Below are 14,443 nucleotides of genomic sequence, written 5' to 3'. Positions count from 1 at the left end.
TCGCTTGGTTTTCGATAATTCCCTGTTTCGATGCAGGGCGTTACTCTAAAACGTAGTCAACTCTGCAGTTCAAGACCAGCAAACATGGGGACAGGAATAACAAGCAGGACATACCTTCGTAGAAGTCGAGGCTTAACTCCTTGTGGACGTGACTGACCATGATGGAAACGATTGAGGTGGTACTCCACAAAAGCACACTTAAATTATATCTAAGTATCACGACACGAGAAGCAGTTCCGAGCGAACACTGGATTTATATTCCACAGTCGTGGTCCCTGCTGCCACCAATGGTACACCGGCTCTGAAAGGACACAGAAAGAAACGGTATTGTTTCGAAGCAATCTAATAAAAGTCAACCCACACATGTCATACTGAAATACTGAAAGAATATGGCTATAGTTAAGGTGACTACGTATCGGAGAGAAAACTGATTGTTTAAATTACTTATTGCGCATTCATTATAATTAGGATCTGAGATTGATTCAGGACAACTTAGCACATGTAGCTCCACACCCACAAACATGAACAGGTTCCCGACAGGTTAAGAAGCGCGTGTAGTGCAGCGAGCTGTGCCATATGGAGAGGTGATATGGAGCTACACCTTCAAAACAGGAGGTGGTGTAGCCCCGTTCTCTCCTCAAATCACAAACGATAAGTGTGTTGGCGTAGAACATGCTGTGCGGTGAATTTCACTTTGTAGAGTGCGAATTAGCACCGGCACGTTGAGGGGGGGGGGGGGGGGGTAGTGTTGCGATAGGCTTCCCGTTGCTAGCCACATACCTGTGGGCTGTCACGGTAGCAAAAAAAAGGTATGATGGGGTGAAAGCGAGGTATGTACAGAATGAATGACACCGATGAGACCGAGTGCACTGTGGATGGAAGGTACGCTAGAAGGGTCTTTATGCAAGACCCTTTGCCGGCACCTTCAATGGCCATGATGGCCACCATATGGTCAAACAAGTCATGGAAGATGATGGAGGAATACGCTGAGACACAGAACGAAGAAGAAGACGACGCGACAGAAGTTCCGTGTCTCAGTATATTCCTCCGTGCCTCATCAGCTAGCCTGCGCCTTGTCCGTTCTGCAATCATGGAAAGTGGCCTGGTTTCTTATTCTGGAATTGTCTGCCTTTCTCTCTCTCTCTCTTTTTTTTGTGTGTGTTCCCTGCAGACACATTTAGCCATATGTGAACACCTTTGATTTTGCTTCAGTTTTATTTTGTTCGTTTCAACATTAAATGCATCACATTAAGCACATTCAGAAATGACGGTATAATGGCAATTTAAATATGTGGCAGTTACGTTCGTTACGTTGCGTTACAATTCGTACGCAGCTCTGCCCCTTGGAGCAAGCACCAAAGGATATGATCGCAATGGGTATGGGGTACAATAATCTACCAAACCAACAAGTAGAAAAAAGGTAGCAGGATCACTCTTATGTTATCTAAAGATTTTTTTTTTTTTACCAATACCTTCATATCATACATACTTACTCTTCACATATATTATGCTGCTTTGAAATTGCATCCGTAGGTGCATTACAGCACAAATTTGCGACGGCACGAACAGCGTTGTTTTGCATACTCGGCATCAAAGCGAAGTTTGTCGCAGTAGTTGTACCGATAACCAACAAGCGTATAGTATAAGATAACTTTGAACGTATATCAGTCCATCGTAAATCAGTAACTTCACGCGTGCCGGAAATATTGTTCGTTCTCTATTCAGTATACCAGTTGCGTTCGCTAGTTCCCGTATGAACATTCGCACATGAACATTCCAGCAGAGGTGCTCCTCAGAAAGGATACACAAAAAATCTTTCACGCAGCATTCAGGGCTGCCACTGAAGGTAATGTTTGGTTCATAGGGAAGTATTTTGCCACGTGGTCTAAATAACATGCATTTCGTTTTATTTATATTCAATCGTAAATCATTGGCTTTTAGCCAATCACTTAAATCACTTAGAATAAAGTTCATTTTCGACTCAGTAGACTCCAATGTGTAACTTGAAAAGAATATATTCGTGTCGTCCGCGTACAATGTAGAAATAACATCCCGTGCAATGCGCAAAATATAATTAATAAATACAAAGGAAAGGGTAGGGCCCAAGATTGATCCCTGAGGGACACCGGAGCAAACTGGCATTACAGCGGAACGAACGCCACCCACGACGACATATTCCAGACGACCTCGCGAATGGTCGGCAAAGAGTTTACGAGGAACACCTCTAACACGAGAGAATCAGAATTTATCCAACAGAACCTGGTGATTCAAACAATTCAAACAATCAAATGCCTTTGCTATATCCAAGAACAATGAGGCGATTTGCATGTTTTGAAGAATTCGTTCCTTGGCCAATAAACGGGCTTCCCCTTTGTAAAACCATACTGCGTGTGAGGAAGCACTTTACTCGCCTGTAGAAAGCTACACAGTTCCAACGTATTTCCATTATCTACGAAAACAGTGGGAGGACTGAAATTGGTCTATAGCTGAGACAGCTGGCCAATAGGGGTACGCCTGATCCTTTGCTGATTGGTATCACGCGTGCTATTTTTATAGTATTTCAAGGGAAAAAAAGGTCCTAGTAATATTAATTGGTGACTCGGCTATTATACGAGGGGTGTTCAAGTCAAACAGGGACTTTCTGTCTCCTGGCTGTGCAAATGACTCGCGCTACTTCTTTTTGGTCATTTTCACACGCGACAGGCCTCCGCGTTCACCACGTGGTGGTCCAAAATGTGTGCAAAACAGAAGACACGTGTTGGACAAGATGGCCGACAACGAGGTGAGCGCGCACATCGAACAGCGAATTGCCATAAAGTTTCTTGTGAATGAAAGCGTAAAGTCATCTGAAATTCACAGAAGACTTCAGGCTCAGTATGGCCACGATACACTTAGCCGCAACAAAGCGTTTGAGTGGTGCAAACGGTTCCCAGACGGCCGTACATCAGTGCAGGACGACCCCTGCCGGGGCGGATCAGTGCCCAGTGTCAGAGTTCCTGACAACATCCAACTTGTGGAGCGCCTCATCTTCAAGAACCGACAGATAACATGTCTCGATATCAATAGTGCATATAGTGCGATCAATAGTGCATATTACTGCCAGATTCTCAAGGGTGTGCATAAGGCGCTGAAGCAAAATCGGCCGGGCCTCATCACCAAAGGAGCCCTCCTCCTACAGGACAATGCACGCCCGCATACCGCACATCTCACGACACGCACCTTACCGGAACTTGGCTGGGAGCTGCTGGCACATCCCCCTTACAGTCCAGACCTCGCCCCCAACGATTTCCAACTCTTCGGGCCACTGAAGGCGTTCCTTGGGGGCCCAGCTGCGACGACGAGGTCAAGAATGCGGTCCGACCATGGCTGCTACGCGCCGGTAAGGATTTCTACGCTGCTGGCAATCAAGCTCTCGTGAAACGCTGGGACAAGTGCATTAGTGCAGCTGGAGATTACGTGGAAAACTGAAACTAATTTCTCCTCTGTAAGTTCATTTTGCTTTTGCGAAAATGAAAGGTCCCGGTTTGACTTGAACGCCCCTCGTAGAAGCACTTTTGTGGCTTTTTGAAGAAAGTATGCAGTCAAAATGTGTCTGAAGAAGTTTTTAGCACTATGCTATATGATTTCGTATAGTTAAATCATCATAGCTTCTCTATGGCTTCCACTACTTCGTACTTCATCCGGTATTTGTGAGTCAGAAAACCGGTGTTGTAGCCAAGACAAAACTTCAATCACCGCAAAGGGAACGCGTACGCCAAGAATGCTTCCCCATTTTCTCTTGTGCGGGAGGCACTTACGTACACACGATTGCCATAACACGAAACATCGCTGGCTGGTGCATTTACTGTAACCATGAACGTGATTATGTCCATTCCTGTGTATAGCCTTTTTGTTCTTTCAATTCCCAATTACTTTCTTTCTTGTTCTAATTACGTACAACAACAACAACTTTATTTTAAGATGATGAATGGGGAGCGTTTTATCGCCAGAGGCGGTATACTCTACCCCATCGCTGGTGGTGATGTGGGGAATGAAATAATGAGCCGCTTCACAATAAGGACCGAAGTCCGATTGTGTCTATAAAGGTCGAAAGAGCTTTGAGCGCAAAGCGTTGGTGGGGTGTATTCGGCCGCGCACCAAGCAATTTTGATAGGGAGAAGGGGCGAGACTCCGGCTGACTAAGGGACCCGGAGAATGCGGTTCGGGAAGGTTGGTAGTGTGGGCAATGAAGAAGAATGTGTTTGATGTCATCTAGAACACCTCAGTGACAGTATCTGGGCAAGTCAACTTGTCTCAAGCGCTAACGCCACTGAGCTGTAAAAGCCACATTAAGTCGCATTCGATGAATTAATGCAGCATCTTGACAAGAGGTGTTTCGTCGCATGCGGAAAGCGAGCGTCGGATCAACTCTGCTCAGCATACATGGGGGGAGAATGTCAGTTGTTCATTGGCGGGAAGCCGGGGGTGTCACGAGGCGTCGCAGAATGGAACGACGGTCTCCTCTCAGCAGTGCAATACTGGTCCGCTTCCGATACGATAGAGCAGATTTCTGCCGCGCTGTCGGCCTGTTCACTGTCCACGACACCACAATGAGGTGGAACCCACTGGAGAACCAGCAAGCGGCCTGCTTCGTACACATGATGGTAAGCCATTAAAACATCCGTGACCAGGGGTGCGGATGAGCCTCGTATGCCGGAATTTTCAATAGCTTGCAGTGCAGATTTTGAGTCAGTGAAGGCTGCCTATTCCCGCGGGGTCAAATCAACGATGTGCTGCAGAATTAAAAGGGTGGCATAGAGTGATGCCGCAGTTGATAAGGTCGGATGCCAAAGGCGTCGTCTTGGTTAACCTGTGCACAAGTTTGGCATATTTTATGTGACACATAATGTATTATCCCTTGTTAAATCTAGCTTCCTAACTCACTTTATTGTTTCAGATGCCTACAAGAAATATATCTTAGAGCTATCATCTAGCATGATCTGTAAAGGTGTTGAAGACGCTGTACATCAGGCAAGAGTGTGATTGTTCAACAGACATGTCAGAGGGATGATGAGCGATATCAATAAAAAATAAAAAATAGAAGCTGCATGATTTGTTATTTCCTAATATACACAACACAATAGGGTGCACACATTATACAGGATCACCACGAGAGACTTGGACCTATTTGCATGTAGGACCCAATGTAGGTCCCACAATCAAATAGGATCCTGTTTATATGTAGGATCGCATTTGCATGTAGGTCCCACAACCAAATAGGATCCTGTTTATATGTAGGATCGCATTTGCATGTAGGACCCACAATTAAACAGGATCCTATTTGTATGTAGGTTCCTTCATCATGTAGGACCTGGTGTCATAATACCATATGGAGTCAAGTAGGAATTTCCAATAGGGTTTGCACTACATCATCGGATGGAATGACGGATGCCGAATGACGAACGCCGAGGTGGACTTGCCTTTCCTGGACGCGGCATCTGTGTATGCTGCTGTAGATGTAGAAAGCTTCTCGTCTACCAGAGCATAATAACGGCTTCGAAGGACTTGAGGGGGAACCTGATCTCTTCTTTCCAGAAGGTTGTTAAAGCTGACGAAGGTCGGTGGTACCGGCAGAGACCAGGGGGCTTCCGGCGGTGTTACGGTCTTGGCTACGAAGCCTGTGAGACTGGCGTGTCCTCTGCGCTACTCGATAGAAGGAGCACGCCCACGTAGGAAGTGCCGTGCCGTTTCACATTCACGTAGAACCTCAACCGAGAGTTCACCAGCTTCAGCCAGGACGTGCTGTGTTTCAACCATTCTTGGAACTCCAAGGCAGCGACGAAGGCATCGAGCAAACAGGGTAAGAAGGGTATTTAATGATGTTGAGATCCTGTGCCGGATGGGAAGGCTGTAAAGCACGGTCGCCCTCACCAACGCAGCGTGAACTACGAGCAGGGAGCGCTGATCACAGCCCCATCCTGAGCCAGAAATATGGACACGGGCCGTTCAAGTCAAAGCGGGACTTTTCATCTCGTGAGCGTTAAAAGGGATCCTGCCACTTTTTGTTAGTCATTTACACATGGGACAAGTCTCTGCTCTCGCCACATAGTCTGAGTGACACTGAAGTCACGTGTTGAACAAGATGGCGGAGCACACGGTGAGCACGCACTTGGAACAGCGAGCTGATATGAAATTTCTGTGAGTGAAGGTGTAAAATCGTGTGAAATTCACAGTAGCACACCGTGTAGAACCTCGGCAATTTCGGGCCTTCTACGTACTCATGGACTGTTCTGTTACTGTCAGGAAATTCGAGGGCAATTCGGTGGGAAAGACGGACTGTGGGTTCAAAAGTCAGGATAACGCCCCGTTACGGGGCAAACACAGCATCGCCAACTTCTGCCATAGAATGCCTAACCTGTCGACGTGCAGATATAACCCCCGCGTCTTTGAGCTAGAGCACGAGGTCGTCGTTCGAATACTCTCTGCGAACATCAAATGTCTTGCCCATATTTCTGGCATACGATTGGGGTATTGACGGAATCACAGGAATTCAAGCTAAACACTTAGCTGACACAGGCTTAGCTGACAAAACGGGCTTCGGAGCGTACCGAGACAAAGATAGAACCATCTCGGTGGAAACGTTGGTGTATAACCTGTAGTTGGCCTAGCAGGCGTATCTCAACAGAGACCGCATTAGAATTGACCTACCACAGGGAGTAGTCACTAGATGATGGCCGAAGTAGTATGGGAATTCCACCGGCTCGGTTCTTCCTGTAGGTGACAGCGGTGAACGGGTCATCAAGAGTTGGAGCAGAGCGGGCACCGTTCATCTCATCTGTCCGCTGGGAAGCGGTAGTGTCCATGGCGTGAACATTCATATATTGTGCATCGTCGGCATCACCCGAATCACGACTCTCCATCAGTTTTCGTTTGGCAGGGATTGGAGGGACTTGCTGACCTGTATGAAGCGTTATACAGACATCAGACCTCCCGTCCATATCACGGCGGGAGGTCGGTGAAGCGATAGATTCCTCCTTTCAAGAAACAGATGGCTCAAAATAAGCCTTAGCCTACAAATTTTGAATCTATTCAGGAGCGCAGGAAAAGCGCGACCTTACCCTAGAACTTCTTCTTCTTTCCTCTTTCTTTCTAATTCTTACCATGGCGTATAGGGTTTAAAGGAAGGGGAACGGAAAGGAAAGTGGAAGGGCCGGCTCTTTCCGCACACTCTCCATTTCGTTTTTTTTAATTCTTCTTCTTCTTGTCCCAAACCGACTGACCTAACCTACCCAAAACATCGTCGCGCTACAATACCAAGGAAGATAAAAACAGAACATCACTCTTAACTGCGCCATTTAGCTCGGCATTCCGCGAAACGGGACAGCCGGAGCGTAAATGGAAATTTACGCTTCCACGGCCGTAAGCCCGTTTCCAGAGCCCCCTGTCAGCGTCCGTCGTCAACGGCGTAATGGCCCTCTAGCGAGCGGTTACATACGACATGTAAGTGCCGCCAGAAGTGGTTGACATAGGCAACGTTTGCTCGTAACCATGCGTTCTTCAAGCTTATAGGATATGGTTCCTGGTACGACTCTAAAGGCGTTATGTCTTGCAAGTCTATCAAGATGGCGTATGAAATGGTGCTAATTCCGTGCAAGCTCTGGCAGGTGCAATTCCATTTATTGAGACAAACGACGATGCCCCCCTGTGCTGTTATGCACTAAATACGCGTATTGTGTCTTTCGTCCATAACTATATTTCTGAGCTACATTCAGCTCCATGGAGTGGAACTGCTATAAACTCTAGAAGAGAGCTTGGGCACGCAATGATGTAGAAAAATTGACGAATTCGTAAGACTTAAAACTGTGCACAGATAGTTTTGAACTTGATATTTCTAGTACATTTCATAATACCTGTTTAATACGATAATCTTGTGGGGAACAGGAGGCCTTCGTGAAAGCCCAAAGTACGAGGGTGGTTCCATAAGTTTCCGGCCCGAGGTAGAAAATGCGCGCGAATTCAAAAATGCGATTAAGGACGCGTGGCGCCATCTGTTGGAGGGCCGGAGCACCACCATCAACCCTCTCCATGCTTTTGTCGGTTGGATAGCGGCATTTCAAACAGCCAGGGTGCACTCTTCAGTTAAAATGGAAAAAATCGACTACCGCGCTGTGATAAAATTCTTAACAAAAGAGGGACTTTCGCCTAGAGAAATTAAAGCGCGACTGGACAACATATACAGGGAAGCCTCTCCGTCGAACACAACGGTAAAAGACTGGGCTAAGCAGTTTCGACTGGGGCGAGCGTCCATTGAAGATTATCCACGCGATGGTCGTCCAGTGGAAGTGGTGACACAAGAAAATTTGTCTCTTGTCGAGGAGGAAGTGCTGAGCGACAGGCATCTGAAGGTGAAGGAAATCTCAGAAAAGCTGGGACTTTCCAAAACAACCGTTTTTCGCATCATCGGCGAGGGCCTTCACATGAAAAAGGTCAGCGCGAGATGGGTGCCACGACATCTCTCGTCAGTTCAAAAGCAACAGCGCGTCGTCTGTGCCAAAGAGTTTTTGGAGCTCTGTCAAGAGAACGAAGAAGAAATATTGAAGTCAATTGTCACAGAGGATTAAACAATGGTGCTCTACTATGATCCCCTTTCGAAAAAGGAGTCGATGGAATGGCGCAAGCCAGGAGAAGCACCCCCAAGAAAAGCCAAGGTCACACAATCCACAAAGATCATGGCAACAATATTTTGGGATTGTCACGGGATCCTCCTCATCGACTTCAAAGAGAGGGACACCACTGTGAATGCGACTTATTATGCTTCACTCCTGCACCGACCGCGAGACGCCATCAAGGAAAAGAGGCGCGGCAGATTGAGACGAGGTGTCCGGTTGCTCCAGGACAATGCCTCTGTCCACACGGCTTCTGTTGCCAAGGCTGCACTGAAGGAGTGCGGCTTCGAAGAAATCCACCACCCACCCTACAGTCCAGACTTGGCACCGAGTGACTAGTTCCTGTTCTCGAACTTGAAGAGGGATCTCAGAGGACGGAGATTTCAAAATATAGTGAGGTGCAAGAGGCAGTTTTCCAGAATTTTGCGGACAAAACTTCGGACTATTTTTTCAAGGGTATAAGAATGCTGGTTGAAAGGTGTCAAAAGTGTATCGAAGTTAAGGCTGACCATGTCGAAAAGTGATAGCCTTGTTTCGTCTCTATGACTATTAAAAGTTGGTCGGGCCGGAAACTTATGGAACCACCCTCGTACATGCAATTAGAACGCGAAGTGCACTGAATTTAACGAAAGAATAGGGTAAACAGTGCCGGCTAAGAAACTGAGGGATCGTTAAAACAGGTTCTTGGAAAGAACAGACAGTTTAAACAGAGCTGAGGGAAACTCGAGAACGAACCAAAATGCGCCGCAAGGGGAGTTCAGAAGCGGGTCCCTCGTGTGAGGCACCGCAGCCGTTCAACGCGCAATCCGGGTGCTTTCAAAACATCCCCACGCGCACTATGTCATGCAATGTACACCCATACCTGCTGGGAATATAAATTTCAATATTCTCGGTACACAGCTTAAGTGTTACCAAATCCCAGCCGTGCGCGCTGTTTTCAACTATTCTGTATTTTCTTCCTTGCTCAAGCGGTCTTCAGGAGGTTACAGCAGTTTCACGCCAGGTGAGTGTCGAGCAGGAATGTGGCCGCATCCACTTTACGGGATACCTCTGGAGACTGATCAATATTTTAACGGGAGATTGGTGAAGCGTGAAATTTTTTTGAGTGCGAAAGGGGATTACGGATTACGCTCTGCTGCCGCGAACAGCGAATGATTTGAAATTGGTTCTCAGGGGTTCCCACAAGACGCGGGTTACGTGTTTATTCGAGGAAAAGAGGAACCATCGGTAAAACTAAAACAAAAAGCAAGCAAAAAGAAGGGAAAGAGCACTAAGAGATACATAAAAGCCGCCCCAATATGAGGCAGTAAGTTCAGTATCTGTATCGGATGCAACCAAAGGTTCCATGGTGTCGCTGTTGAATGTTTTTCAAATTTTACCTTCCTTTAGAAAGTGAAACAATCGCTCCCCTTCTACGGTACAAGGCCGCCTAGCAAAGGTCAACCAACAGCAAGCGAGATCGTATAATGTCAAGGGCATAAAACGAAAATATTCAATGTACATATATCAAAGTGGGTAATAAAGGATATGCACTGAACACGTAACGACGACGAAGGACTACAAAGACAAAACACGGTGAACGTTGCGCTTTCAACCTCCATTACGAAGAATGTCATTACGTTACGAAGAAAGGATATAAAGATAAGACGTTTCAACTCCCTCTGTCGGACAAAGTGAGAAGCATTCCCCCGAGACGTCACCATTTTTACTCTCTATAAGACACCTGTATAAGCACCTTTATAGGACAAAGCTGCAAGAAAGTGGCATTTAACACGGTTCGAAAAGCTGTCACGTATCTGAAGGGGTCTACCAGGAATTATCATGCGCAGTACTTTCGATGTGCGGTATACTGTCACTACACAATCAAATTTACAAAAAACGTCCGGAGAAATCAGCCAACAGCCCGGCCCGAGCTTCTCGTGTGACGTTAGCAGACCTGCATGAGGAGCTGCGTCGGGATGGCGAAAGTCGCGAAGTGACGTCGATTTCCCTCATTCATTTTCTTTGTTTTTGATTCCGTGTGAGCGCCGCGAAGCAAAACTATGATAGGCGTACAGACGTGGACAGATGGAGAGACCAGCAGGAAGGATGGGGGGACGGTGGAGGGGTTGGTATGCATCCTGGGCAGACTTCAGGGGGAACTGTAACTGGGCCGACATTCGTCTGGAAAGTCTGCCTGACAGACTCCTGATCGCACAGTCGGAGCGGGGATTCGAACCCGCTTCACCTCCCAGTCTCGGTTTGGAAAGTGGCCATCCTAACCACTATGCCACGGGAGCTGGTTCATTCATTTTCGCGCGCTTTGAAAGAGTGTGCGTGGTGGGGAGGGGATCTAGGGAGTGTAGCAGGTCCGACGCATCGCGCGCGCGCGCGCGATAGAGGCCAGCTACAATCGTCGTTGTTTCTCAAGAGCTCACGCTACTGGTTGCGCAACGCGGCGCAGCCGAAAAACCAAAATTTATGAAGGATCATTTCATTGCACCATTGAGTGTGGCTGTCACATTACGCAGGGGTCGCACAGCGTATTCGTGCCTACTATATGAGCAGTATTCCCCTCAGGGACGCACGCCAGTCTAACCCTAGTTACAAAAAGGAAATGTGTAATAAAGCGACGTGCGCAAAAGGAGTCGTGCAGGGAAATCATTTTCATTCTGCTAAAGTATCACGTTCATTTTCTGTCAACCATGACGTTAAAATATATATATGGGAGGAGTCCGCCGTCTCGCTCGCGACACACAATGAGCCCATTTCGAGGAAGATTTCCGAATCTTGAGTGCCGTTGAATATTGGGAATAAGCTCGGCCTCGTTGCCTCATAACAGGAAGCCTCCTTTTCAAAGGGCAAGTGATGACATTCGATCGCGGCATATTTCGCGACGGTGCTCGTTACGGTTCGGGGTTCTCTTCAATAAGCAGTTATTATAATTTCATGCATGGGTGAGAGAGATAGCTTTAATACGGCGGAAACTGTCCAGAAATACGTATTCTGCTTTCTTCGGCGGTTCGAAAGCAGCCCCGTGGGACGTGCAGCTCTTGCGTCACTCTGGTAGATTGTGACGGTGCTGATGACGTCCAATGCCTGTGGAGACGACAATAGGCTTCTCATCATTACAGGTCTAGAAGCCGTTCCTGAGACTAAGTGGCCCCTTGTGTACACTAATTTGGATGCGGCCTATGGCCCTTGTTCCAGTTCGCTCCCTCCATACAAGACGTGAGCGAACATTCGCTACACTGTGAGAAAGATATCCGTAATTTTACTGCACAAGTGACTGGTAACTCTGTTGCCGGCATATGTGTCGTAACCTAGTTATTGCATAACATCCCTTTGGACAGCACACGGCACAGTTCCGGACTGGGTTTTCGCAGTCTAATATCCCTTTAATCTCAGACGGGCACACATACGGCCTGTAAGGCAACGGCATTCAGAAAAGGCCGTAGCTGAAATATGGCCTTAAACCCTGGGAGGCTGCAAGACGATATCCTTGCGTTCTGCCGGTGATATCCACACGATAAACACATCTGCGAACGTGGAATGAAATGTAGTTAGATCACATTTGTTCTCACTGTGAGCACTCGGAAACAACGTTTGGTGTGCACTTAGCCAATTTGAAAAACAGCAAACGATATTTGTTCTGAAGCAATTTCGATGCTTTGCTGTGCGCGCACAGTTTTGGATGCAGACGACGCTGAGTGCCGTGGTTCGAGGGTATCACTACCAACTGATTAGATATAATGAGAAGCAAAGTGCAAATATTCACCAGAAAAACTCTAAGCCATTGAGAACGAAAAAAGTTCGCAGAACATTACGTCTTATAAAAACATTTTATTCCGAACTGAAGAAATCTGCGTCATCTTGTTCATGGTGTTTGGTAACGAGACTTTGACAGTTTCTGGAGGACACCGTAAACTGTCTAAGGGGAGCTCCCTTGCCCTTACACTTCAGTTTCGTCGCAAAGGCCGTATGACTGACCGTCTGGCAAGAATTTGAGGGGCTCTCTTTTCTCTTATTGGAGCTGGGCAGTGGGCGCGCCGAACAGATTTTTCGCAATAACTACTTTACGCCACATATGCCGGCAACAGCAGTCACTTGTGCGTAAAATTCGAGATTTTGATTTTTTTTACGGTGTATGGCCCTAGATTCGCTGCCATTAAAAATCACAAGGAGAGAGACTAGAAGAAAAGATGGGACAGAGGGCGTAATTGGAAAGAGCAAATGAGTTCTCCTGTCGTCGTCTTTGACTTGTTACTGATTGCTCCCGCGGTGACGCTTTTTCAACATTGATGATGAGGATGACGATTATGTTTGGTGGTTTTGGAGACCTGGTGTGTAACTGTTGCCAGATCTTCAACATTCTCTTTTCCAATAACGCGCGTTAAACGGGGACTCCGGACCAAAAACGTGTTGAGGTAACATTGGGACATCAATCCGTACGGTCCGTACAATCCGTACGTTAATACAGTTTCACATCTCCAAGTGGCACAGCTAATTAGAGAAGGAATATTTTCCTTTGAGTGATTTGGCGCTTCTCCACGGAAAAGCAGTCCAGCAACACTGGGCTTCACCTCACCAGTATTCCTCTTGTACGGCTTTCTCTGTGTGTTTTATTTTATTTATTTTTATTGTATTTTTTTTTCCGCTGGCGAATATTTTAGAACTAGATCGAGTTAGCAGATGACTGGTCATCCATGTGGCGCGAAGAAGTTACAATGGGCGCGTCCGGTACAGGAGGTAGGTGAGGGAACCTTGAGAAGTGTCGGTTTCCTTTTCAGCTTCCCAGCTCTTTGGGCAGCTAACAAATCTTCGACTGCCAAACCAACTTTATTTAATTTCGGAAGAACGTATCTGACTTATTTACGCAGCCACTCGTAGTTTCGGATTGTCCCTGAGTCTTCCTTTAAATGCATCACTCCGGCCTGTGATTCGCCATGGCCTCTTGCGCGAGCCAACCACAACGGCTTTGGAGCGCGCGAACTTTAAGTACAACGACAACGATCGCTATGAGGATCGGGGCCCACTGCTCTGAGCGACAGAGAAGGACAGCGAAAGAGCCACCAGGGGTATAGCCACCGGATTTTACGGGGCTCCAACACACGGAGCTGTGTTGCGGGGTCTTCGTCTCTGTGAGATCATGGTTGATATTTATGGCGGCAGGGAGTCCTTGTCAGTGTTCGTCCAGTAGTACATTGGATTCTTGGAGGATTGAGTTTGCTTTTCCGCCTCGCCTCAAACAAATCCCCGGGATTAGAGTGCACAACTCCCTGCATGCACTACTCTCATGCATTGTTAACCATGCCACAGCGTACGTCGGCGGCTTCCTATCGGACCTGCGTAATTAGATGCCGCATTTTCAAGCTGTAAGGCGCGCTGAACTATGTAGATCACAACAACAGTTGCGCGGGTTGGTACATACAGTAGAAAAGCGGTGAACATATAACACGGAAACATACAAGGACAGCCGCAATTTTCAGCCTTCTTTACTCATAACATAACACAGAAATTAAATGAAACATACATGAGATTCTTCCAATGTATATCTAGACAGCCAGTGGAACTCCTATAGGCCCTTGCGTCTTCAGCATGACGCCACGCTAGAGACCGTCAGCACCATCCATTTTATGAGTGGACAACTACGATTGCAAATGCATGACGTCAGCTATGACGTCAAAGGCATGAATAATAAGCAGTGCATAAATACCGCATGGCGCGTTTACAGTTGGCTCACCAGCCTAAGCAAACTTTCCTTTTTCCTGTCTGAACCATACTAATCACTCAGGGCAACAATACCTGATGAGAACAGA

At 47.0% G+C, this 14,443-nt stretch overlaps 1 protein-coding gene across 1 annotated transcript in view; it reads right to left on the bottom strand.

Moving 5' to 3' along the window:
- LOC135388268 (uncharacterized) overlaps window positions 1–14,443 on the bottom strand; it is a 543,978-nt gene that overhangs the window by 305,227 nt on the left and 224,308 nt on the right. The window contains exon 5 of the mRNA XM_064617697.1: window positions 115–301. Within this exon, the coding sequence (XP_064473767.1) occupies window positions 115–160 (46 nt within the window). The 5' untranslated portion in view covers window positions 161–301. The remainder of the gene's footprint in view (window positions 1–114; window positions 302–14,443) is intronic.

The sequence above is a fragment of the Ornithodoros turicata genome, chromosome 3, assembly GCF_037126465.1.
Source record: "Ornithodoros turicata isolate Travis chromosome 3, ASM3712646v1, whole genome shotgun sequence".
NCBI lineage: Eukaryota > Metazoa > Arthropoda > Arachnida > Ixodida > Argasidae > Ornithodoros > Ornithodoros turicata.
Note: the sequence above shows the minus strand (reverse complement) of the source record. Positions and strands in the feature narration are given on the sequence as shown.